At 38.6% G+C, this 26,550-nt stretch overlaps 3 protein-coding genes and 1 long non-coding RNA gene across 7 annotated transcripts; 1 reads left to right on the forward strand and 3 right to left on the reverse strand.

Annotated features, from left to right (window-relative positions):
- Positions 1–512: 512 nt before the first annotated feature.
- Positions 513–5,249, reverse strand: LOC139749200 (uncharacterized). Its single transcript, XM_071662878.1, has 2 exons — positions 4,816–5,249; positions 513–1,224 (listed from the first exon to the last, which is right to left on the reverse strand). The coding sequence occupies exons 1-2, from the start codon at positions 5,084–5,086 to the stop codon at positions 908–910; spliced, it is 588 nt and encodes a 195-aa protein (XP_071518979.1). The 5' UTR covers positions 5,087–5,249; the 3' UTR covers positions 513–907.
- A 3,370-nt stretch (positions 5,250–8,619) lies between these two features.
- Positions 8,620–17,612, reverse strand: LOC139749201 (uncharacterized). 4 transcript variants are annotated; one of them, XM_071662883.1, is made up of 3 exons: positions 17,228–17,612; positions 12,200–13,548; positions 8,620–11,932 (listed from the first exon to the last, which is right to left on the reverse strand). In XM_071662883.1, the coding sequence occupies exons 1-3, from the start codon at positions 17,484–17,486 to the stop codon at positions 11,018–11,020; spliced, it is 2,523 nt and encodes an 840-aa protein (XP_071518984.1). In that variant the 5' UTR covers positions 17,487–17,612; the 3' UTR covers positions 8,620–11,017. The 4 variants fall into 4 exon arrangements, with proteins under 4 accessions (XP_071518984.1, XP_071518981.1, XP_071518980.1 ...); XM_071662880.1 differs by having other exon boundaries at positions 12,113–13,548; XM_071662879.1 differs by having other exon boundaries at positions 8,620–13,548.
- A 2,143-nt stretch (positions 17,613–19,755) lies between these two features.
- Positions 19,756–21,803, forward strand: LOC139749203 (uncharacterized). The gene is made up of 2 exons (XR_011712907.1): positions 19,756–20,042; positions 21,115–21,803. It is a non-coding gene; the product is annotated as an uncharacterized lncRNA (long non-coding RNA).
- On the reverse strand, positions 21,579–25,518 carry LOC139749202 (uncharacterized). The gene is made up of 2 exons (XM_071662884.1): positions 24,960–25,518; positions 21,579–23,872 (listed from the first exon to the last, which is right to left on the reverse strand). Exons 1-2 carry the CDS (start codon positions 25,280–25,282, stop codon positions 23,086–23,088), a joined length of 1,110 nt encoding a protein of 369 aa, XP_071518985.1. The 5' UTR covers positions 25,283–25,518; the 3' UTR covers positions 21,579–23,085.
- Between the last annotated feature and the right edge of the window lie 1,032 nt (positions 25,519–26,550).

A 26,550-nucleotide genomic window follows, 5' to 3' on the forward strand; every position in this document is an offset into this window, starting at 1 on the left:
GATGTGCATGTTTGGCTACTTGACATTATTTAGGAAGTCGAGTAGGTCAGTGCTGCAGGATGAATTTACAGATGTCTCGTGATTTCTCACTTCTCCCAAGTACAAACTTTGATCATCCTGTCCTAACGATAAAGATCTTGCAAAAAAAAAAAAAAATCAATTACACCTTCAGTTTACGTTCATTTTCACAAAGGAAAAATGTAATTTGTTCATTGTTTAATTACAGACTGTCCAGACATTAGAAAGCTAGTTTTCATAAACACGATCAAACTTAGACATGGTCTATAGAAATTCACTTGGAGAGTTTCCGAAAAAATAGAAAAAATTGCACAAAAGAATTTTTGTAGTTTTATCATAAACATGGCACAGGCAAAACGTCAAATCATAGGAATTGTGAAATAAGGGCTTACTAAAATATAACTCATTCATTCCTGAGAGTACACATTCTCTTGCATCTGTTTACGTAAATTCTGCAGCTGTCAGGATTCATTGGTCAAACAAAGAAGTCGACATCGTTATAGAAAGGATTTTATTTAAGCAGATAAAAAGCCTAGTTTATTTACATTTCGAAAAACTGCATATGTAGGATTCCTACAGATACTATAAATTATAATTCATGAAAATAGCGCGATATGGTACAAATATAAAAAACTTTATCAATGCCAGAGCCATTTGTTTCATTGGCAAATATTGCAATTCACAAATATGTGCATGTTAACAGATCCACAATTTTTAAAAATATATACATTTACACTCCTAAAAACAATGGATAAGACAATCCAAAGTACAAATTAGACCAGTCTTTGTCGTTTTGGAAATTCAAATCAGACGAGACATCTCAGTAGTTCAGCTTATACACCATTGGAACGACTTTTCGCTGCGTAGGGCGTCCATAACTCAGCGGTATTCAAGATCCCCCTGCATTCTGTTTGTCGTCTGCTGAGACTGCTTCTGGTACAGCTGGGGGATCAACGCTGGAGAGTCCTTCAGGATCAAGGGTTCGAACTCCATGACGTACGGAGTCCGTGGGGTCATTAGGATTAGGGTTGTGGGGTCCAATATGTACGGCTTGGTGTTCATCTTGAGGAGAGAGGTCTTGGAGATTTAAAACTGCTTGAACCGCTGGTTCCTCGATGTGTGGGAACCATCTGGGAAAAACGTAGCTCAGCCAACGCCGTACAGAACTTTGTAGCCATACTCCTCTCGCATTCTGGAAGACCGTACCTAGGAAGAAAAAAAAATGTAAAAAAATCTCTCCCTCATCCATGACGTCTCGTTCCACCACCTTCGATAATAAAGTTGCTACCACAAACTTGAATAAAGGTATTTACATATTCTTCACTTTTTTAATGTATCTTTAGGTATGCCAAGGTATCGATGATTTACACTTTTTGAAAAAGTACTTTGAATGAAGCATTTCAATACATTGTACACAATACATCCATCTAAAAGTCTACGAATTGCAAATGGGCCGCTCTGTTCTAGTGATCTCACACAAGAGCACACACACACACACACCCGACCTTTGCCAGTAATCGCACCCAGAGCACACACTCAACCTGCGCCAGTAATGGCTCACTGGAGAACTATTTGTTATTGACAGGAAGTCGTGTCAAACTTAACATCTGCGAATCTTCCCACACGCACGATCCACAGTTCCCCGACACTACAAGAGAGCTGGGGGAGACCTAATGATAAAAAAAAAACCCATAGAGCAAAGAATAAATCTCCCTGTACAAGACCAGTCTGCATGCCTTCAACATCAAACACTAGAAGCCGAACAATGAACAAGAGAGACCATCTCAACGTTGAGCATTTATGATTATTCAAAATCCTAGTCACAATCTCTAATTTAGGAACGCATTGGCCCCATAAATACACTTTTCTAAAGGCTTCTGCAGACTATGACTACGCTACCTTACAGTACCAGGGATATGTAGATTCGTTACTTGTATATTTGTGAAGTCTCAAAACATCCTAAGAGGCTGTGATGGTAAAGTGTCACAGCTAGTTTCCCTTGAGCTTTTATGTGAATGTAATGATATACGGGCATACATCCACAGAGCCTCTAAACATTATCATGGCCTCTCCTGGAGAAGTAATTACTAGACGATAAGCAATTGTTTACAATGGCTACTCTACACCAATTTCGAGGGTATCCCGAGGTAACTTTTTAACTACATATCATCCTCATCAACACAGAAAAATTATCCTAACATTCACGCCAGCGTACATGCAAGATGAAAAAAAATATCAAAGATTATATAACGGAACACTAAACATTGTTTAATGTATACAAAACCAAAATCATCCAACCTCCTTGTGAATATAAACACCTCCCTCTTATAAACCTCTAGTCCAGGCCAATGTGGTTTATCAAAACCGCTGTGTGAATAGGAATTACGGAGCCCAAAACGTAGGCTATATCGGGACGCCTGAACAACGATTCCCAGCAGATATACAACACCTGTATCATGGCATCAAGCACGGACAATCGGCGTCTACAAGTTATTAAAGAAGTGTGTATGATAGAACTCTGTCAATCAGCATAAAACTGAACATTGTAGCCTTAACGCCTCCTATCTGATGGTCGACGTATTCGACGGCTGGCCTAACAAACCACCTCTTCCACACACACCTCATCAAATCTGCAACACCGGACCCTTTTCACCAACCATGAGATACCAGAGGATTAGGCCGAGCGAGGTCACAGCACCTGACCTCGGCTTGATCAAGGTATTATCTGGTCGTTGCCTGCCCTGCCTTCCCTATTCCTCCCTCCTCTCTCAGGACCCATCCACACCTGACTTTTTCCCTAGCTAGTTCCTGGAACTGGCCTCTCTCAGGAGCCATCCACACCTGACGTCTTCCCTAGCTAGTTCCTGGGACTGGCTAGGTTATGGTTCTGGCCTCGCCTTTCAGCTATGGTTTTAAATCAATTGCCTTACATTATGCAATTTTTACTTTCACTTCAAGATGGCTAATGCAAAGGCGAAATAGTATGAATAGATCAATAAATCATGGTTATCCTTCTGTTCCATTAATATGAAGTGAAGCCAAGAGAAAAATCTATCCGGAAAATTATGTGGTGGAGATTAGTATTATAAACGAAATTGCTACCTTGGTACACGCACGCCATATATTATACATGGTTTTACAACTACACGTACGTAAAGCAAATTTTGAATCATTTCAACAAACCCAATTCGCTTACAAAGAATTAGTAAATCAATACCATCAATAGCCAGTACGAAAATTACTTACAATGACCATGTATATGTACTATGAGAATGCATGGGCTTAAATTACTAGATAAGGAATTTTGAAATTTTGATATAGTCACAATGACGGGGTCTACCATGAAAGTCATATTTGTTTGCTTAAAAAAAAATAGTGTGAAAAACCAGACCACCTCGCGTGGACCTTCTGGTCTTTGTGGCCTGTGTAAAAATATAACAAGTCGCTTGGAACTATAGAAATGGTCTGTGCACTTTAATAACTGTACGTTAAAAATATCTACTTCGTTACTGGTCACTTCTGGGGTCCGTTTTTTGGATGGGAGAAGATAAATTACCACCGATCTCACTTCTGTAACATCGTACATAAAATTGTTGTCCTCATCGAAACAAAGAAAGCTTGGAATAGTAAAATATTTACAAGAGAATACGACTAGATTTGAAAAACATAAGAAAAATTGCATATACTTTCAGGTGTGACAAAAGCCTCGCCTGTTCCTAAACAAAAGTATTAAATCAACTACACGTAAATAAAATGAATTGTCCAAGAATTCTAAACATTTACTACCCTCGAAGATCGGATTCGAAACTCCACTGTCAAGGTTAGATTTGGATAAGTTTGCAATCTAAGCATATTGATTACCACGATCATTAAGACCGAGGTAAACCTTTTCAGTCTAGAAATATTCACCACCTTCAGATGTCTAACCAATTCCAAAACCGAAGTAAGTTTAGAAGACGAGCACTCGACTATTTAGAAATTTTCAAGAGTCAATTGTTTGCCGATAGTTTTATAGAAAATGAAATCTAACGAACAGATGTAAATGAATAGTTCTGGATAAACATCAGATACCTTGTTAATATTATAGTTTCGGACACCCAGAAGTTACAAGAGATTGTCAAAAGTGTTTTTAGAAAGATTGACCATTTATATGATAACTACTCCTTTTTTGCGTTTTGCGCATCAAAAATCCCAGTTCCTACTGGGGAAACATAGTATGACAGGCGAGAATCTCAAAATGTAGCGTTTTACGGTAGAAATAAAGTCGACACGAACAAATCAAAACCGTAGAAAGAATCATCCATGTCCGAAACTAATTTCATCAAAAGACGATCAAGCGATTTAACCCTTGAAATTATCATATACACGACAAGGCAAGTTCTAGCTCAGCAAGCCTGTTTCTTATAACCAACCGATAAAAGTTCATTGCCACTTCGATTCCCTGTTATTTTCAATTTCAGTACGATAACTTTAAAATCAACAGCAAACAATAAACCAATAAAATACGCACATGTGGGATGATCGACGTGCTTGGTATGTAAATAGATAAAGTCAATGTATGATATATCAAAGCAAAAAACTCCAAAAACAGATTCAAACTTTAGAAATAACACTTCCCAACTTCGCCATTCCCCTTTCAAACAACCAGTTATACCCAAATAATCAAATCACAAACATTGAAGTAATATCGACTTTCAACCAACTATTCAAGAGTGCTCATATCCTAACCAACTCCTTACCCTGTGCAATATGAAACGGTCACCAAAAGTCGTTCGAAATCAAACCACCACAACTTACAGCCTTCGAGAGCTATGATGAAACACCCAGTCCCGATCATCATCAAAAACACAGACATGCCCAAGCCGATCCAGGTACCGATGAAGTCCAAGTTCGGGTTCTCCACCAATGTCACAGTTGGTGGTGTCTGGGGATTGTACAAGACTCCAGAAGCAGACTCGGTGATGGGGTCGACTTCGCCGCTGAAGAGGTGGACACCTTCCTCCGATCCTTCGAATGGACCCTCGTCAGGAAGGTTTACGGCGACTTCAGCCTTCATAACATAACCCATCTTCGAAGCTTTTATCAGTAAACTACAAAAGACAAATACACGATAGTTGCCCTTGGATCCAAGGATTTCGAACTTCCTTTATCGATATTTTACACTCCCAAAATCTCACAAAATTAGCTATTCTAAGCGAGCAACACGCACGTAGCTCCCACTCCGTAAAACTAAATTAAAAGAAATTCTTCCCTGAAGAAACTTTGGGATGATAAGGACATGAAACAATCCAATCAGTCATAAAACGAAGAATTCAAATTAGTATCTTATTCAACCGCAAGAGGGCCGCAACGCTTGGGTAAATGGTAGCTTTAAAAAGATTGAAAAGTAAAGATTTGATACAAGATTTAACATGGGTTTTACTGGTGTTTGTTGTGTATGTTTATCTCAAACAAATGTTCAATTGAAATTTGTTTGATAGTCAACTCATCCAATTATTTCTATTCAATCAGTAGATGGCGCTAATAAACATATTGAAACGCATAAATATATTTTCAGTGAGGCGCTTTGAAAAACGTACTGACGGGGAATCAACATACGTTTTACACCAACAAGAAAAGTTGGCCAAGGATAATCGAGATAGCAATTATTTAATCATTACCTGGTAACTTTAAGTATAGGTCCCTATATATATATATATATATATATATATATATATATATATATATATATATATATATATATATATATGCAAGGAATTGTTTTCTCCAATGCTCCAAAAGCAACTCGATTGTACCCAAAATTCTCAGAAACCTTAACAACATTTGTTATGATCTTTTACTTGGATTTTGTTAATTACGAGACATATTTGGTTCTAGTGCGGTGTTGCCTTAAAGTCTACACCGTAGAGAAATATGAAATATGAGATCTCTGATCATGTTAGTAAGCTAACGAAAGTGTTTCACATGTAAAAGGAAAACATTTAGGAAGATTGTTTACAGGCGTTGTAAACAAAATGGTATGATTTGTTTTCGATACATGTGACCCATACCTCACAGGTACACGCATGGATCTGTCCAATCTAACAAAATCTAACAGTGTTATATAGGTCACATTACGTTCTAACAACAAACCATCTCAGTGTTGTTTGCGACACCAGATGATATTCCTTTAACTTCTTTTTTAAGTGATATACTTGTAGCTCTTTTTCGCCGTTTTTAGCCCCCATAAAAAAATCAGTATATCTTCTTGATATCTAAGAAAATATTAGGGTCTGGAATAATACTGGGTAACTCAAGTGTTTATTATAATCATATGAACAGAATTTTTGAGTCATCTAATCACTTTGCACACCCTATATTCTAGAATCTATTTATTATATTTCTTCGTAAATGTTAAATATTCATAACGTGTTAAACTGATAAGGTAAGATTCTACTAAGGTAAGCAACATTGCAGTTAAGAAATGGTGTGACTGGATGATTGAAGTTAGGAATTTCATGCATGCATGTATGTACGTATGTATGTATGTATGTATGTATGATCGTTTGTAGAATGCTTGTACAGTATCACTGTATTAAGGTAAGGCGGACAAATGTGACTGTTCAATTTACAGGTGTATGACTTTGTCGAGTGTAGTGCCTGGGAAGTTGTGTGGGAGGATGGTGATTGAGAGGTGAGTGGCATACACACACACCATCAGATTGAGAACGAACACTGAAGCTTCGGGAGTGATAAGGGATGTGAGGATCAGCTGTGTGCAATGAAGAATTTGCGTGAGAAATACTTGAGAGAAATAGAAGGATTTATATGTGGCAATTTTTGTATTTGGAGACAGCAGACGATAGGCTTGATAGAAATGCATTATGAGAGGAAAGCTTAAAATCACTGAAGAGGTTTTATGAAGTGAGTTTGCCCTATGTGTGAAGAGGTAAAACAAGAGAGTAAGGGGATTCAGGTGATGAATGGTTTTTCGCAGTGTGTGTGTGTTATGTCACCATGGCTGATTAATCTGTTTATAACTGATATGGTGAATACGAAGGTTTTGGGGGGAAGGGGGTAAGTCTGTTGTCTACTATTGGTGGTGGTCGGAGAGGGAGTCAGTAGTATTTGCTGATGACACAGTGCTGGTGGTAGATTCCTGTGCAATTCTACAATCACTTATTAGATATAACTGACAAATATACATAATTTTCAGCTCAACTTCTAGATTTTGATGTTCTCCACCTGTCCACACATCCACTGAACCAGAGGGAACAAAGTTGTCTGTCATGGAATCTATTTTTCTCATTTTTTGTTCATATATCTTTCCGGCTGTCGAGATCTTGCCTTTTTCCTAAGTTCTACTGGGAATGATTTTGGGCCGCTGCGCTCTTGAGCTGTCCGTGTTGGTCAGCCCTCCAAAACCAGGACACTCGGCACACAATTGGTAGCTTCCTCCCAACATGGGTGTGTGTAAGCTATCCACATGATTCGCCGTAAAGATAACTCCTTTCTCCTAATACATACGTGTAGAATTAATATAATATATATAATATATTTTTTTTTTTTCATACGATTCGCCATTTCCCGCATTAGCGAGGTAGCGTTAAGAACAGAGAACTGGGCCACTGAGGGAATATCTTCACCTGGCCCCCTTCTCTGTTCCTTCTTTTGGAAAATTAAAAAAAATTGAGAGGGGAGGATTTCCAGCCCCCCGCTCCCTCCCCTTTTAGTCGCCTTCTACGACACGCAGGGAATACGTGGGAAGTATTCTTTCTCCCCTATCCCCAGGGATAATATATATATATATATATATATATATATATATATATATATATATATATATATATATTCCTAGGAGTCCACGGGGAAAATGAACCACGACTCAGGAATATACTCGATTACGAGCAAAAATTATCCTTTCCAATATATACATTACATGCTCCCAGTTTTCCGCGTGAGCGAGGTGGAGTCCAGAACAGATGACAAGCCGTATTAGGAAAATTCTTCACTTTGCTCCTTGCCCTGTTCCTTTTGTAAAGTAATATATTATGGATTTCCAACCATCAGCTCCCGCCTGTCCGAGTTGCCTTCTACGACACGCAAGTAATACGTGGGTAGTATTTTCTTTCCCCTGTCCCAAGAGATTATAGACATGTAACAATTTTTGTTCATGCCCTGTTTATTGAATTGATTGAAATTTAGACTTGGAAGCCGAACACTGGAGCATTTATGGCCATTCAGCGCTCTCATGCCCTGCAGAGGTCTATCAATAACAATGATAGGTAAACTTCGAAGTACGCAAGTTACCCGTTGATGATTTTCACGTTTTCTTACAATCCCCGACTGTACTGTATCACTTGCAGTATTTGAATGCTCAGTCATGTAGTCATAACCAAGAATTCACACACAAGTGCCAAAAATAGTTTTACTCATGCTCAAAAGGTTATATTTTGCCGAAGGAGGAGTACTCTACCAGTCTCATACAGGGGACACCTCACAAACTTTAGGTTTTTGGCATTTTATATACACTGTGAATCTCCAAGACTAGCTATTTTTCTTAGTCAATTCTTTATACTTAAATTAACTGGATACTAATAGGGTCTAATACATATAGCTTCATACACTACATTGTTTTAATTTCTTGCTTAAGGTACTTTCTATAATTTTTTCTTTACATTTAAGAACCAGTTTTACTGGTCCATTTTTCGTGTTTAAAACATTTCAAGTGATCTATTTTTGCTAAAGTTTTTACTATTCTTATTTTACTGTCGAAATACCATTCATCAAGTGTTTATGTATTAAGCAATTGTACTGCATATAAACCATTAGACTTGTGAAAATTATTTGCTATCTAGAGATGTATTCTACATCGAATTCAAATGCTTTTGACAACTTACATGTTCAATATATTTTGACCTTTTCGACATAACTTATTTCAGTCCGTCTTTCCGAAGATCTGTTGGTTAATATTTCAAATATCTATACTTGTGCATTCTAGTAATGATACAAAAATCAAAATATCGTCAAGGGCAAATAGCGTATCAAGTTTGTTAAAGTAAATCGATGGTTTATTAAAGACAACAGACGAGCTTATCACAAATTTTACAAAAGCTAAAGCCAAGTCTAAGTATTTTCAACATCAAAATTTAACAATCCTAAAATAAGCCTAGACTATACATCATCTCATATCTTAGAAACAGTGGTTTGAATACAGTTTCACAAAGTATGAATAAACATTTTGAATCATGCCAGGTTTACAATACAGAAGAGTAACACTTCATTTTTTGTTTTTACATTGTTTAAAAGAGGCAATCCACATAGAATCTCAACATATGGATAGAGTTTGATATAGGTAACAAAAAAAGTTTGATCTATGCTGACAAAACATTAACAAAATATCTTTAATCCTGAAATATGAACCAAGGGCACGAATAATCAGTGTCAATATAACAATACTTTTAAAAGAACCTTATATCAATACATGTAACGTAGACCGAAAGTAATGTTAACATTATACATTTGGTGTAAAAAAAAAAAAAAGCTAAAAACAAATCAGTCTTTGACAAAGTAAAATTTTGAGCAAAGTGGTTTGAATGCTGAACAAACACATTTAATATTCTAGTTGTCTGCATAGGAAACATCTGAAATAAACCATTAATAAACTCAATTCAACAGTTTGCCAACGGTCACGAAAACAAAAGCCACACACAAGTACCTTACGTGGAACTCTAACGAAAAAAAATTACTTTTATTGATGCTAGTAAAGAAATCATACGAAACAGGAATGTCCGAATAAGAACTGCAATCAGTTTTACAAAAATTTAGGACAAAAATTATGTACCACTGGCAGAATGTTGATAATGCTTATTAATCTAAGTTAGTTTGCAAGTACTCTTCATTTCTGACCAAAAAATGAATATCAGGGTACATAATAAGGTAGTAACATTTCTTTATGCAAGCTCATTTAACAGGGATAAAATATGAACTCCATATCACATTAAAATGAACTTTAACCGACCGAGCTGTAAAGGTAATTCTAACTTAAAATCAGAAATATTCAGTTTGCAAAGTAGAGTGCAAATGCAATTCAATCCTTATATCATCTGGGTTTAGAACAAAGAATAAGAAGTTCTTTCAATGTTATAAAATGTCTACAGTAAGCAAACTACTGATGAAAATATAAACCACTATCATTACTAAGGATCAAGTCAACAAATCGAATTATTCGAGAGTTATGCTATTGTAAAAGCAACAATTGTCAAGCTAGTGAATATCATTTTGAATAGATTCGACATCTATACAAAACGAATTCAAAAGCCTAATACACCGATATCAATTTTCTGAATGAAGAGTCTTGCAAAAAGCCAAAATACTTAAAATAAATTACCATAAACTAAAACATTTTTGTATAAAAACTAGCGAGTAAAACCTTACATTAACACATTAAACATGTTTGATAAGTTTGATAAACAGTTTGCAAGGCTTTATTCCTTGTTTACAGGAATGTAAACACGCCTTAAACAAAATTGATACTGCAGACAAGCTGTCAACAAAAAATCAAGTTTAAGCCTTAAAATTTCAATATTTTCAAGTTGACGAAACACGTCGCTAAAATCAGATCATCATCCACAATTTCTTCAATGATAAAATAATTTTTTTTTTCTCTCAGATAGTGAACACGCTTTTCGACAAATGCTTACTCAAAATATTTCAACAGAGCTAGCAAGCTGATGTACACACAAAAAAAAAAAAATGTTGCAAATTGTTGCATGGAAACAAATTTAAAAAACAACCTAAAGTTACCGACATTTCAGAACTTGCATGCTTATAATAAAAGCCTTAAAAAAATCAATCTACCGTTAAAATTAAAAGGTTTACCGTAGTGAAGACCCTGACACTTAAAAAAAAAAAAGGTACATAGTTCTAACAAGTTCTGTAGTCGATCCAATATCTTCGAAGTCCAGCGGGAACTCTCGTTCTCAAGGATAGAGCCACCGTGGGAGACTTGCTACTGCTACTACTTCTCCTCCTTCTTGTCCTCCTTCTTCCTGTCCTCCTCTTCGTCGTCTGAGCCATCCCTCGCCGGTTCTACGCGAGCCACGATGAAAGTCCTTCCTCCGGCTGTCCTCACGTACACTGGATCCCTCTTACGCATCTTGGGGCTGTCCACCTGGTCATTTTGAAACGTACCCTGGGGAACATTAGCGGAAACCTGGGGACCGTCCAGGCCATGCTGGGGTTCCTTACCCACGGCCTGGGGGTCTGTTTGCTGGTCATGTTGGGTCTGCAGGTCATCCCGAGGTTGGTCAACCGTGGCCTGGGGGTCCGTCTGCAGGTCGTCCTGAAGTTTGACACACGAGGCACCGTCTGTCTGCGTGTCGTCCTGGGGTTCGTTCGAGTTGGCCGGATGGTCCGTCTGCTGGTCATCCTCGGGTTTGCCCAGCGTGGCCTGTGGGTCCGTCTGTAGATCATCCTCGGGTTTGCCCAGCGTGGCCTGTGGGTCCGTCTGCAGGCCATCCTCGGTCTGCAACATGATATCTTCGGATTTTGTATGCAGATCCTGGGGGCTTTTGGCACCGTCCTGGGGTTCAGCCTCATGATCATCCTGGGGGCTTTTGGCACCGTCCTGGGGTTCAGCCTCATGATCATCCTGGGGACTTTTGGCACCGTCCTGGGGTTCAGCCTCATGATCATCCTGGGGACTTTTGGCACCGTCCTGGGGTTTAGCCTCATTATCATCCTGGGGACTTTTGGCACCGTCCTGGGGCTTGACCTCATGATCATCCTGGGGACTTTTGGCACCGTCCTGTGGTGTAGCCTCATGATCATCCTGGGGACTTTCGCTGCCGGCCTGGGGTTCAGCCTCATGATCATCCTGGGGACTTTTGGTACCGTCCTGGGGTTTATCCTCCTGATCATCTTGGGGTTTAGCCTGCTGATCATCCTGGGGACTTTTGGCACCGTCCTGGGGTTTAGCCTGCTGATTATCCTGTGGAGTTTTGGCACCGTCCTGGGGTTTAGCCTCATGATCATCCTGGGGACTTTTGGCACAGTCCTGGGGTTTAGCCTCATGATCATCCTGGGGACTTTCGGCGCCGGCCTGGGGTTTAACCTCATGATCATCCTGGGGACTTTTGGCACCGTCCTGGGGTTCAGCCTCATGATCCTGGGGACTTTTGGTACCGTCCTGGGGTTTAGCCTGCTGATCATCCTGGGGACTTTTGGCACCGTCCTGGGGTTCAGCCTCATGATCCTGGGGACTTTTGGCACAGTCCTGGAGTTCAGCCTCATGATCATCCTGGGGACTTTTGGCACAGTCCTGGAGTTCAGCCTCATGATCATCCTGGGGACTTTTGGCACCGTCCTGGGGTTCAGCCTCATGATCATCCTGGGGACTTTTGGCACCGTCCTGGGGTTTATCCTCATGATCATCCTGGGGACTTTTGGCACCGTCCTGGGGTTTAGCCTCATGATCATCCTGGGGACTTTTGGCAACGTCCTGGGGTTTATCCTCATGATCATCCTGGGGACTTTTGGCACCGTCCTGGGGTTTAGCCTGCTGATCATCCTGGGGACTTTTGGCACCGTCCTGGGGTTTATCCTCATGATCATCCTGGGGACTTTTGGCACCGTCCTGGGGTTTAGCCTCATCATCATCCTGGGGACTTTTGGCAACGTCCTGGGGTTTATCCTCATGATCATCCTGGGGTTTAGCCTGCTGATCATCCTGGGGACTTTTGGCACCGTCCTGGGGTTCAGCCTGCTGATCATCCTGGGGACTTTTGGTACCGTCCTGGGGTTTATCCTCATGATCATCCTGGGGACTTTTGGCACCGTTCTGGGGTTTAGCCTCATCATCATCCTGGGGACTTTTGGCACCGTCCTGGGGTTTAGCCTCATGATCTTGGGGTTTAGCCTGCTGATCGTCCTGGGGACTTACGGCACTGTCCTGGGGTTTAGCCTGCAGGCCATCCTGGGGATTTATGGTGCAGACCTCAGCATCTTTGGGGCTCTTAGAGTCTTCCTGGGTCATCTCCTGGGGGCCTTCGGCACCGTTTTGGCGGGCGGCCTGTGGATCAACAAGCGAAGCCCTCACGGGACGATTACCATCAGTGTCACAGATGAATCTGCGAGCTCGAGTATCGACGAAGGGAGTAACGATATTGACAAGGGTGTTGCCACTGACAGTGACGGCTTCGGCGGGGAGGGCGCCGGCGCCGCTGCTGCTCTGACAGACATCGGCAACTTCCCCTTTATCTTTGACATCGTTGAAGTCGTCGCCACGGCCGTGCCCCATGGCACCCCCGGAAGTAACCTGGGGGTTGGAGACACCCCCGGAAGAAATCTGGGGGCTGGAGAGGACAACCCGGACGTTCCTAGAGGGAGTCGGTTCTTCGTGAGAATCATCCTGAGTGTAGACAGGATTGTCTTCACCGCGCAGATCGTCGAACCTCACTATTCTCGGGTTCTCGTCAGAGGGGAACCAGCTGGAGAACCTCCTACTTAACCATCGACGTAGCGCGCTTCGATTCCACCTACTCCTCCAACCTACAGGAGGGAAAAAAAAGTTTTCATATCTAAAGTACGTATAACATTTAGCTTTATGCTAGTACCAAATAGTTTGGTGTGATCCAAATATTACACCAGAGAGTCTTCCTGCTCAAAACTTCCAACAAACTCAAAACATAAACTGTCAGAATGAACTAACAAATTTTAAAAGACATTCAAACCAGAATAAACTAGTAAAATTCATCCAGCAAAACGTCATTTGAAGAAAAAAAAAAAAGCACATTCAATATTCATATTAGATACAGTTCGATGCATAAAAATTTGGGGATTTCACATTTTTAGACTACTAAGAGAAGTACAAAAAATATTCTGCAGACACTTAAATCATTTACCGCAAGTTATGCCATGTATTTTTTTTTTTTTTTTTATCTAAAACCAGACGCAACGGAAAGGCTAAACTACGTTATTATTTGCTTTCCTTGCGCTACTTTAACTGTGGCTTTAATGAATTTTTTTTTTTTTTTTTTGAATAACATAACTGCAGTCAAGTACAAATGTAGTACCGGTGAATCACAGCATTTAATTTTTCCCTCTTATCTCATTAGGATTTTCTTTTAACTTATATTAACCAACATACTAGTACTCAAATCAGCTTGTTCCGCACCAAAGAAAAAAAAAAAATCAATTTTAAAGAAATAATCAACATTCTCTCAAAGTCCACAAGTATGCAATGTAAGCACTACCGCAATAAGTCGCTGAACATCCAAGTTAATGACCACAAAAAAATTTATGACGCCATGAAGTCTCATCCTAAACACCTCTTAATACTTACTCAAAATACATGGTTAATACCGTAATATACGAGACATTCCCCAGTATGGAAGACTTCAGTGTAATAATTAAAAAAAAACCTATCACTGCTCTTTATCAATTCCCCACCATGTCATGGATACAACACTTTAAAAGTATTTAAACATTAAATGAAAACCTGCAAGAAAATACCGAAAAGAGCTGCTCAGATTATTTTATAACTTCGCAGTTTACCATATTTAGCAAGACATGTCTCAAACCAACGAGATGAAAAAAAGATACATCTGGCCTGCTCAACCATTAACAAACCGACTGAAAAAGAAAAAAGTATATGACAAATCTTAAAAGGCGGATGCTCAACCTGAATATATTGAGAATAAAAAGTGAAAACTCTAATCAGGATGCAGCAGCTACTACTACTGTTACTTTAAAAGCAGTTCAATCCGTTCACGATTTAACTAACAATAGTCATAATTGAATGAATCACGGACTGATGTTATAAATGAATGTAAATTTGAAAAACGGGCCTCAAGCCATCCCAATTAATGTTCCAAACTGGATATACCTTCACTGCTCATAACTTTTTCGCCAGTTCATATGTAGAGTCCGAGAACATGCAACTTATAATGATCACATCCGCTTATGACATTTAATAAGATTTAATTTATGACATATCATGGGGATTTTAATTTATAACCCAGAGCAACTTTGTTGCTAATAGTCATATACCCAGCCTGGTACTATAATTATGGAGATGTAGGGAAAAGGAAAGGAGTGGTTTATTTGACTTTATAAAATCAGAAATAAGTATATAAATAATACTTTCTTTGAGCCTGGTATACCATCCCTAACTTCACAGGAAGTGTTGGCTAGGCACGACTTTAGGTCTGGAGAGAAACTTTTGCCTAGCAAGTGCTCTTCCTCGCCCCATCCCCTCCCTTATCCTGTCATACTAAAGGAACGCCCACAAAAAAAAGCGGTGTTAAATCAAGAAAAAAAATAGACTAGGCTAGCCTTGCTGCCCTAGGTATACTTTGGTTTCGAGTTCTAACTAGGCTAGCCTTGCTGCCCTAGGTATACTTTGGTTTCGAGTTCTAACTAGGCTAGCCTTGCTGCCCTCGGTATACTCTAAATAAGAGTTAACTGTCCTAGGTATACTTTGATTTCGAGTTCTAACTAGGCTAGCCTTGCTGCCCTCGGTATACTCTAAATAAGAGTTAACTGTCCTAGGTATACTTTGATTTTGAGTTCTAACTAGCCTAGCCTTGCTGCCCTCGGTATACTCTAAATAAGGGTTTTAACTGTCCTAGGTATACTTTGATTTTGAGTTTTAACTAGGCTAGCCTTGCTGCCCTAGGTATACTTTGATTTCGAGTTCTAACTAGGCTAGCCTTGCTGCCCTAGGTATACTCTAAATACGAGTTTTAACTAGGCTAGCCTTGCTGCCCTATGTATACTTTGATTTTGTTTTAACTAGGCTAGCCTTGCTGCCCTAGGTATACTTTAAACACGAGTTTTAACCAAGCTAGCCTTGCTACCCTAGGTATACTTTGAGTTCAGCCCATTTCAGGCTAGGCTACCCATGCTATTCTAAGTTTTAGTTTAATTTTGTGGTCGAGGCATATTTGGCAAGAGTTTCCCTTCAGAAAATGTTCCAGCCTAGGCGGTGGTGACCCAGTGCTGATGCTGATGTGGTCAGTTCTACTTTTGATGGTGTTGAACACCCACTTCTGAAGCAGAGGTGGTGTGCGAATCCTAACGCAGAGGTCAAGGTTGGTGGTTATAACCCTTCGTAATAACCATCTTGACCTTAGCATTCAAATTCACCACCACCTCAGCCTCAAGAATGGGTGTAACCATCTGAAAGTGATTTAACCTTAAGTTTTTTTTTCAAAATATTACAAGAGCTTTCACTTTACACAGACAGGGGAAGCATTGCAATTATTAAGCCAATAGTTTCTTTACCGCTAAACATTATCTAAAACACGTTCCTGTAAAATTTGATATGGCGGCTAGATGAAAATTTTCTTGTCCATATTTATTATATATATATATATATATATATATATATATATATATATATATATATATATATATATATATTACGTACTGGGCTGGAAAATTTAGTATACCTGTTTTCATTACTTGTTACAGACATCCAATTGTCGTTTAAAGCGATAACATTGAGATTTACAAATCTAAAAAAAAAACTTACACAAGAATTTAACAGTCGTTCTTTTACAACCCTCAATCCACACAAGTGGACAACTTTATTCAGTTTTACGACAATGGAAAGTACGTTAAACTATGCTTGGACCACTTAAACTTGTTAAGCTAGACTAAGCCAAGTTAGAAAGCAATTAAGACTACATCCAATTAACCTTTATATAAGAATATTCCCATATTTTTGAATACCCTCCCAAATCACAAAACGATTTCACTTACCAGATTTACAAACAATCTTCCCGTCCAATTTCATTTTTCAAAAATTGAACTGAACTCCAATGTTTATGAAATTCAACTAACGAGATTGCACCAAGAAAAAAAAATAATTAGGCAGTAGGCATTGATAAGTTCTACACTAGACCACTGATCAAAACGTGTTTCAAGAAAAAAAAAAAAATCTCAAAATGGTGACCGCATTAAAATCAAATTTGACCATAACATCTCAACACCCCATGACCACCTAAAACCAAAAAGTAAACCTACATTTTTGATAAGACTCGTACCTTTCATAAACCTCTATCAATATATATATATATATATATATATATATATATATATATATATATATATATATATATATATACATACACCTTTCAAACGAAATTAAATTACCCCGAAACAAACCATTCCTCCTCCGAAAACTACCCTTAACTTACCACCATAGTCCAAATCTTCGCCTTACCTTCCCAAATCTCTTTGGCACTGCAGAGAACGCACACCATTAAGAGGAAGAGGATGGGTCCAGCCACATACCAGGGGTTAAAGTCGATCCCCACATCGCCCGCATGTTCCGTCAACATGTCCAGGTAAGAAGGGCTCGCCTCCGGCTGGGACGTGGAATTCTCGTGTAAAAAAATGACATCCTCCATCCTTACAGGTAATGTGGGCTCGTTCCTACGGAGAGTAGCTGTGACAAACGTCACATCCTCGACTTCCTCCATGGAGAAAAATTTAACTAAAATATCAAATTTAAAAAAAAAAAATATAGTGTCCTCGGACTTTTAAAAAACAATATCAACCCAACTACCACAGCTCGGTACGGCGTCTACTGAACAACTCTGTATGATAGGAAAAGTGTCAGCCAAGAAACCTTCTTTTACTAAGACATGAAATAGTGCCCGATTACTGTTATGGCCACAACGAAATTGAGTAGTACCTAAGCTACCTGCTAGAGGGCAGGCAGCATTAATTTCCGTGGTGGTTTTATATGGTGATACTTTCAAGGACTAATTTTATTCTAAGATCATCTTAAATCATCACTCTAGTATCATTAATTCATTCAGAAAGATCTATAACAGTAAATTGATTACTGATAAGTCTTTCAATGGCATTAACAGACAAAATAACATCAAAATTGATTTTCTTTTTTATTTCCTCCGTCTATACACATGTTATGAATTTAAATAAAGCACACATACCATCAAAGATGAAATCTCATATCAAAAAAATAGGAGATATACATTTCTATTAGATTCGTACAATAAACAAGAATGCCAGTAAAAAGAAATCCTTATACAGAGACAAAAGGTATTGCAATTTAAAGGAAGAACTATGTATTTGAATTACATAATATATATTAAGTATAATACCTGATATACTTAATGTACAGAATCGAATTCGCCAATGATAGAGTACAATCTGACGTGAGGGCAGAGAAACAAATTTACATCATTGTGTGTTAAGGTCTGTGACAGACTCACATTTCCTCAGCCAGCTACTGTATGTTTAAGTGCTTGCATTTTCGAGCTATTCAACAACAAATGATCATTAAGCCAGAATCTTCGCGTTAAAACGTTATTTCTTTCATACCTTTAGACACTGGTAAGTGGCTCTATGGCAATAATTTTGTTTCCTGAAAGTTGCCAAGCGTCGCTGAATTCGTTTGCCTCATGAAGCAAGAAGATATACCACGAATATAATTAGATTTCTTTGCAATCTGCTACAGGAAACGTATTATCATACGTAACTTCAACAAAAAACGACAATTCAACGTTTATCATGACCACAAGAACAGTAATAGTCTGCTTTAGCTGGGAACCAGATATGTTTTGATCGGTTGGTTCTGGTAAAGTGATACAAGATTTTCAGTCGCTGCCTAACATATACCCTAACTATCAAGTCTCGTAAAGCAGTGGCCATAGTCTATAGCACTTACCTAACCGATCCCTAAACTGTACATTGAGACAAGCTGGAAGTATAGCCTAGCTAAAGCTATAGCGTATTATAAATATTTTTTTTTTAAAGATATAGTCTATCTTCTGTTTAGACTTACTATTGGAAATAAGGATAAACTCTATGATTACTCAGACTTTCATCACGGCTTTATCTAATTTCAAATCTGTTAAGAATGGTTTGAAGTCACGACTCTAAGGCAGGAAGAGTACACCAATATGACGAAATATGCGAAGTGAGACTTTTTTTGGGCCAGCGATCACAATTCTATTGACCAAGATTGTAATGACCAAATAGCAATGCCTCCGGCTGTGATAAGTTGATAAGTTGATAAATATTTTAACAGCAATTGTTAGGTAAAATATAAACTTAACAAACGTTAGTAGCATCTGCTGGATGTATTATAGAGGGAAGCCAAGTTGCTGACAACTAATATGGCAACTTTTACTGGCAAATCAAAGTAAATTAAATGAACAATGTTGACTGAATTACAAAATTTTCAAATGAAAATTCACACTAAATCCAGTCAAAAGTATCTTGTGTCCCTAAGGCTGGATTACATTTCAAATTGAAGTCTTTGAAGTTAACCAGTAACATCAAATTTGGTCCTTCCCCATCTCAAGATGGGGCAGGATCTAAGTCCAGATGTTGAAGTAAAACATGAAGAACATTTGAATACGAATGCTTGCAAATCTAAAGCCTTTTTTTTCAAGATGTTTACGATGAACGGGTCAGTGGCAACATGATCAAGTGAATATATTAATGTTCCATGTAAGTCTGATATGTTGTGTATGTTAAAGTTTGCTTGTGTGTGTGTGTGTGTGTGTGTGTGTGTGCCTTTCTCTAGAAAACGTAACACAAACCAACTGGTAGTTCAATTGGCTGATGTGTCACTGCAGGGAACCCTTTGAGCACGTCTCGAATCCTACCTCACGATCTCAATACGACTCGTGAGTCGAAAAGTTCGAAGCTTCGGTCACTATTCGACTATATAAACTTTCTATTTCATGACGTCATAGGGGTAAACATTTTCCTCGGGCCACTTGGCCAACGTGATCGTCAGTCGAGCTTTTGGTTCCACACCTAAAAGTATTTGGATTTTCCTGACGTTAAGCAAAAGCGTTTGAAGAAGCGTTCAAGGGAAAATGAGTCAATCTCAGGTTGTGGGTGTGAGCGTTCGTTTCCAGCCTGCGTGGGACCACACTTCTAATGGAAGGGATGATGGGACAGTCCATAGTGTGCTTCGTATCGTCATAAGACTTTCTCTCTTTGTGCTGCTTGCAGTAATTATGGGCGTGTCGTTTAAGCGTATTTTAAGTAAGCGGGTAAGTGTTTATAAAAGTTAAGCAACTAAACTATAGAGGTATTAATCGTAAAAAAAAAAAAAAAAAAAATTACGGGGAAACTTTTTATTCGATTTTTTTTAATTTCTGTACTTATTTTTTTTTTTTTAATTTCAAGTATACCCCTGAAACATTTCAAAGTGAATATCTTCAAAAACTTGTTAGAATTTGGTATTGCATTAAAACATTTCTTGGGAAATTTACTTTGTCTAGAAATGCGAATGTTACGCCTAACCTCTATTTTTTTTTTTCTTTGTAAACATATACAATATGTACAATTTAAAATTGCTAAAACTTTGCAAGTCTAGTTGCCCAAAACTTCTCGATTTCCAATACCAATCATATAGACCACATTTTACTTCCATTAAACACTATAGCATAATACAGGGCGCCAGATATTTAAATTCGACACAACCCCACCCATTTAATTCTGTCTACTTTTATACAATAACCAACCCTACACCAGAAGAATCTAGCCGTTTTGCACAAATTAAATTTGAATAACAAACATTTTATATCGAGAAAAATTTCATGACTTTCAAATAAAAGCATTGTACTGTATACTTCATAATATACATGTAAATCGGCTATAAAGATCTCGCTATAAAGATTAACGATTCTAATTCATCATTGAATTCTATGTATCGCGATTACATATTTTTTTTTCTGTATTAACAGTAAGATTAAAATCTGAGCAAAGAATGATACATGGCCTTGAAACTGCTTAAAACATTTTTTATATAACTTGCAATGTCTATAAAGTTACTAATACAATATTCTAAAACCCCTAAACATGAAAGAACCACATACATTAGTCTCCGTTCCCTTTTAATATTCCTAATATATCCACGTCTTAGCTCTTCCCCACATACAATCATATACCAATGTAATCTTCACTCTACGTCCCCTTTCAATATCCTAAAATATCCACATCATCTTAGCTCTTGCCCACATGCAAACTTACACCACTGTAATCATGACTCTTCTCTTTGACTTCTTTTCAAATGTCTTTCTTTTACAGTTCCATAACCAGTGGCAATGTCTTTCGTTACAGTTCCATAACCAGTGGCAAGACAACCATGGCAAACTTGCATAACAAAAACTGCTCAACTTGACTACATGACATCGCCAGAACACACACACACTAGAATACCAATCTTCACCATTGGCAGATTTGATAGAAAAACCCATTCTTAATTTTTTTTTAAACGAAACCTCATATGGTAACTAATGTTTTTAATGTGTTTGAACAGTGGACAAGACATCTACTTTGATTGATATTGATTATATATAAAGACTAAATATATCTTAATCACAAATAATTAGTCAAATAATTACAAGGCCATTTGATAGCATGTCCACAAGAGCCTTTCTAAAATCTGGTCACAGAATGGACAATTTTTTCTTTCAGACATCTAAAAAGAATTAGCTTATAAAAACGCAGGAACTGAAACATATACTTGCTTAAAACAAAAGACCTACCTTCTATGAATTAAACATACTTTTTTCAAAATAAAAATATTTTGATTTTTTAAGACAAATATTTTGATTTTAAAACTTATGTATAACAGACTCCTGTAATTGAATTTTACTACTTTTAAAATCCGCAGTGTTAAACCATGACTAAACGGAATGATTTTTAATGTTAAGAATAAACCTTTGATATCAGGCGTGTGTGTGTAATGACATTTCAAGGGTTGTACTAACAAAGAACTAAAGTCTTAAATATATATGTACATCAAATTCCCCGTCTATTATTTATGTCCTCCTTGACAAAGCTTTTTCTTCTCAAATTCTATTAACTGCATGAAATTGAATCATCTATTACTTTTTCCCCATATGCAACCTATTTCAAACTAAACACTTTTTTTTTATCTATATTAGGTTAACTATAAGTAACGTCATTATAACAAGTGAAAAATCTATATTAGATTAACTACAAATTACGTCACTATAAGTGAAAAATCATTTCAAAACTAAGAACTCCCTGTAACTCTATACAAACAGACAAGCCAAATTCCAACCAAATTAAAAACAGATGTATTTTCCCTACATTCGATAACAAAAGATTATAACCAATTTAGTCTTCATTACTAGGGTTGGAAGTTTGCACAAGTCCATATGCTAATACCAAAAACCAGACAAAAAATAAATGGAAACAGACAGGTGTCTGATTAAATCGGAGACCCGATAACAAAATATGGATCAAATGTATAAAGGTAAATAAATATTGGCATGTCAAGGGCAACAAAACAAAACCTAGTATTTGCAATTAGGATCGAAAAAATGCTCTTGGATACTCTAAGAGGTTTATCTACACTTGAACATATTACTTTTTTTTTTTCTTAATACTTTAACGCTCGTTGTATAAAGCAGAGGGTCATGCCATTTCTCGTTTTCATTTTCAAGATAATTATAACTTTCCAGTCTTTACACTTTAAATAATTAAATTTTCCATGAAATACTGAAATAGGGGCTTGGAATGAAAATATTATATTCTGAAACTATTCATTTGAAGGTCAAGACTATTTCTCAATATAGCTCACTTAGTTTAGGGACAAATTTTATGTAAAAATATACTCATAAAAACTAAGAAAAAAAATATTCTATGCGAAGACAAACACATGTATGAATAAAAGACAAAACAGATGGTACCTAACTACGTACGATAGAGCGAGTAAAGTTACCCAACTTCCTCTGAGCCCGCGCGGAGTGCAATCTCTAAATCTCGCTCACCATCTGTGTATAAAATACTCAGTGTCAGAGTGCAAGCCTAAAGGACGAGCCAATCTTCGTGCTGGTATATTTCAAGGCCGAGCTTGGGGACGTAACTTGACAACAGACCCAGAGCGTCTGACGAGGCGTCCATGAAGTCGGTCTGGCACGTCTCCACGGGTTTGGTCCTGCGTGTGGGTCGGTGATGGGCTTGGTGGTCCGAGTGGCCAGGGAGGCGATGATTGGCGTGGTGGTCCGAGTGGCATTAGAGACGTTGATGGGATTGGTGGTCTGAGTGGCCAGAGAGACGTTAGGGGTCTGAGCGGCTAGCGAGATGTTGATTGGCGAGGTGGTCTGAGGGGCTAGGGAGACGTTGATTGGCGTGGTGGTCCGAGTGGCCAGGGAGACGTTGATTGGCGTGGTGGTCCAAGTGGCCAGGGAGACGTTGATTGGCGTGGTGGTCCAAGTGGCCAGGGAGACGTTGATTGGCGTGGTGGTCCAAGTGGCCAGGGAGACGTTGATTGGCGTGGTGGTACGAGTGGCCTGGGAGACGTTGATTGGCGTGGTCTAAGTGGCCAAAGAGACGTAGATAGGCGTGGTCTAAGTGGCCAAAGAGACGTTGATAGGCGTGGTGGTCCGAGTGGCTAGAGACGTTGATTGGTGTGGTGGTCTGAGTGGCCGTAGAGCTTCTGATGGTCTTGGTGGCAATACTGGTACGAGGGACAATGGTGGGCTTCATGGTCTGAGTGGCAATGCTGGTCTGATAGTTAACGGTGGGCGTGATGGTCTGAGTGGCCACGTTGGCCAGAGTAACCTTAGGGGGTACAGTGGTCTGTGCGGCACAGACGACAGATGTGGTCTCATTAATCACCCTAGCCTGTATGGGTTCGTTGGTCTGTGTCGCTGGAACCAGGTGAACATCTGTGTTGCTCTGTGCAGATGCGATGGTTTGTGTGGCAGCTGTGCTACGAGTGGGCGTGGGAGTGTGGGCGGGGTTGGTGAGCGTGGGGACCTGTGTAGAAGACGAGGTGTCCCACTTGTCCATAGGAGAATCGTGAAGTGGTTTCTGAGGTGTGGTCCGCTCACCCTGGGGTCGACTGTTACACAGAAAAATGAAGACACAGAATTAGGTTTTTTTTTTTTTTTTTTTACATCAAAACACGAAAAAGAAATTATGTATAATCATACATACATTGGAAGATACTTTACTACTTTACGAAATCGTTTTATTCCTAAACTGTCTGTTTTGCAAGTTTATAAGCAAAATAAATCATATCTATGACCTACGACACAAGCATATATGGCAAAAGAAATAACCAATACATATGAATGGCAAGTGTAAACTTGACAAATTTCCTAATCATTCTCGTAGCCCCATTTTGTACTCACTTCCATCGAAATACAAAATTAATGACATTTAATGATGACAAATGACGGGAAGTAAGGCAAGCCATCGATGCTTTACAATACCAAGAAGACTAGGCTATTAACGTGAGAAGCCTAGCCAATGGAAATTTCTCTTAAAAGCTTGGGTCCATTTCGTCAAAATGTTGCACTCGGAAAGTGATAAAATTTCATATGTAATATTTGGAAGTCAATAAATAACCTTGAATCTCACAATCACCATAGCTAATTATATTTTAATGATAGAACCTCCTCATGGCCAGTTTTTGCTAAACACTTGCAAAAGAAAAAAAAATGCAAGTTGCTTGTACATGTATACTTTTTCTTCGTGATAAACAATAAATTGAAAATAAAATGGAAGTCGACTTCCATAAATTAACGTTCCTGGCCCACCCTAGTTCATATATTATCCGTGTTTCGGTCCATAACGAATGTTATTCAAAAATATAAACCCATTACACAAGTCTCTGAGATAACTACACTCCTGACTCACATTTAACACTTATGTTTATTCTATTACCAGTTCCCCACGTTCGACTGTAACAACTTTATATAATTAAAAGAAAAATAAATGGGAATTGAAAAATATCTAATAACTTCGAATATAACTTTAAAATGTTATTTTATTAAAAAAGTCATCGACATTACATTCCCTCGTCCTTCCTCCACATCACTAAAAATACGCCTATTGTCTTTCGACCTATTATAATTTTTCTAAGCAATCGAAAGTAAGAAAAAAAAAGGTTATGAATTGGGATAATTGAACAATGTCGCGCTTACCTTTCTGGAGATGGGAAGCTGAGAATGCGTTTCCTGAAGAGGATCCACACTAGCACAGCCAGGGCGAGGCCAACTATAGCCAACACAGCCAGGGCGAGGCCAACTATAGCCAACACAGCCAGGGCGAGGCCAACTATAGCCAACACAGCCAGGGCGAGGCCAACTATAACCAACACAGCCAGGGCGAGGCCAACTATAACCAACACAGCCACAGCCAAGACGAGGCCAACTATAGGCAACGCAGCCACAGCCAAGGCGAGGTCAACTATAGGCAACACAGCCACAGCCAGGGCGAGGCCAACTATAGCCAACATAGCCAACATATTGTATGTATAATACACGCAGTCAGTTCCCTCCACCTTGGGGAGCTTCACGCCACTCGGCTTCTGTAGACACGATCGACAGTTGAAAAAAATATATTCTTATGCGTAACGCTCGGCCTCAAGTACACCCGTGTCCTCCAGGCTGGTGTGGGTCGCCCTAATAAGCAGGTAATGGAGCGACGCTGCTTGGACCATGGGTCGCTAAGCGATGCCGGTCGGCCATTATTATTGCTCCCATTCCTCCTCCCTTTTAGTTTCTACTCCTCCCTTTTCCCCCATCCCCCTCCCTCCCTCCCTCCACAATGTAGTCTTTAAGATTCCATTATAGAAGTTTGGAGAAAATTACCCCACAAGACACTGATCACGGATATATAGCCATATTGTATCAATATTTGAATTCTCAAGTGAATTCGGGTGTGTGGCTGGCACACTTGACAATACACAAAAGGTTAGCAGTTACATATATTAATAGAACAGATCCAGGTGACTAAAAGCGTTCCCCAAGGATGAGTCTTGGCACCTCCGTTATTCATACATAAATGACCAAGACATGATTGGCCTCAGCAACACTATCAGTTAATAGGAAGGATAATAAATGCATTAGTGACGTATGTTCCGTTTCTACGTTTCTTGGCTGTCTCAAAACGGTTAACATAAGACTAATTCTTCTATAAGTAATTTTTTTTTTCATATGAACGTAAGGTTCCTTAACAAATCTATCAGTGTAAATAGTTTCAAGTTTTTGGATGCATGTCCATGTTATTAAGAAAAAAGACGAGTAACCATTACGTTTGCAGTATTTTATAAATTCCACAAAATCATTCAATCAACATGCTTTCCTTGTAAGCACTTCATACAAATCATATGATAATTTGGTTTTCCGATTTGATTTTACCAATGTGGCAAGTTTGTTTACTTGCCTAATTATTCATGCCCAGCTATTATTTATTCATATTTAGATTAATGCAAACGAAATGTGATTCGCAGATACTTTAATAATATAAGCAAGATCAAAGTGACCAGCACTTTAGTTATCGGAATCGATTGTTCTACAATTACCTCACACCTTTCGCTCTCGTAGATGACCACGACTGGAGAGAGAGAGAGAGAGAGAGAGAGAGAGAGAGAGAGAGAGAGAGAGAGAGAGAATTTTCCAGCTACCAGTAGGGGAGAGCGAGTGTTGCCAGACACTTGTAGATATTAACAAGAGTACCACCGCCAACACAAGAAAGTATACATTTTTCAACAATTGGCGGTTTACGAAATAA

The sequence above is a fragment of the Panulirus ornatus genome, chromosome 6 (genome assembly GCF_036320965.1).
Source record: "Panulirus ornatus isolate Po-2019 chromosome 6, ASM3632096v1, whole genome shotgun sequence".
NCBI lineage: Eukaryota > Metazoa > Arthropoda > Malacostraca > Decapoda > Palinuridae > Panulirus > Panulirus ornatus.

Excerpts from the sequence above, each read along its gene's own strand:
- LOC139749200 (XM_071662878.1), bottom strand. The coding sequence starts at position 5,086 with ATGGGTTATGTTATGAAGGCTGAAGTCGCCGTAAACCTTCCTGACGAG. Across the intron at positions 1,225-4,815 it reads CATCATAGCTCTCGAAGGCT|GTACGGTCTTCCAGAATGCG; the intron begins GTAAGTTGTGGT and ends TTTTCTTCCTAG.
- LOC139749201 (XM_071662879.1), bottom strand. The coding sequence starts at position 17,486 with ATGGAGGAAGTCGAGGATGTGACGTTTGTCACAGCTACTCTCCGTAGG. Across the intron at positions 13,549-17,227 it reads TGCCAAAGAGATTTGGGAAG|GTTGGAGGAGTAGGTGGAAT; the intron begins GTAAGGCGAAGA and ends TCCCTCCTGTAG.
- LOC139749202 (XM_071662884.1), bottom strand. The coding sequence starts at position 25,282 with ATGTTGGCTATGTTGGCTATAGTTGGCCTCGCCCTGGCTGTGGCTGTG. Across the intron at positions 23,873-24,959 it reads AGCTTCCCATCTCCAGAAAG|TCGACCCCAGGGTGAGCGGA; the intron begins GTAAGCGCGACA and ends TCTGTGTAACAG.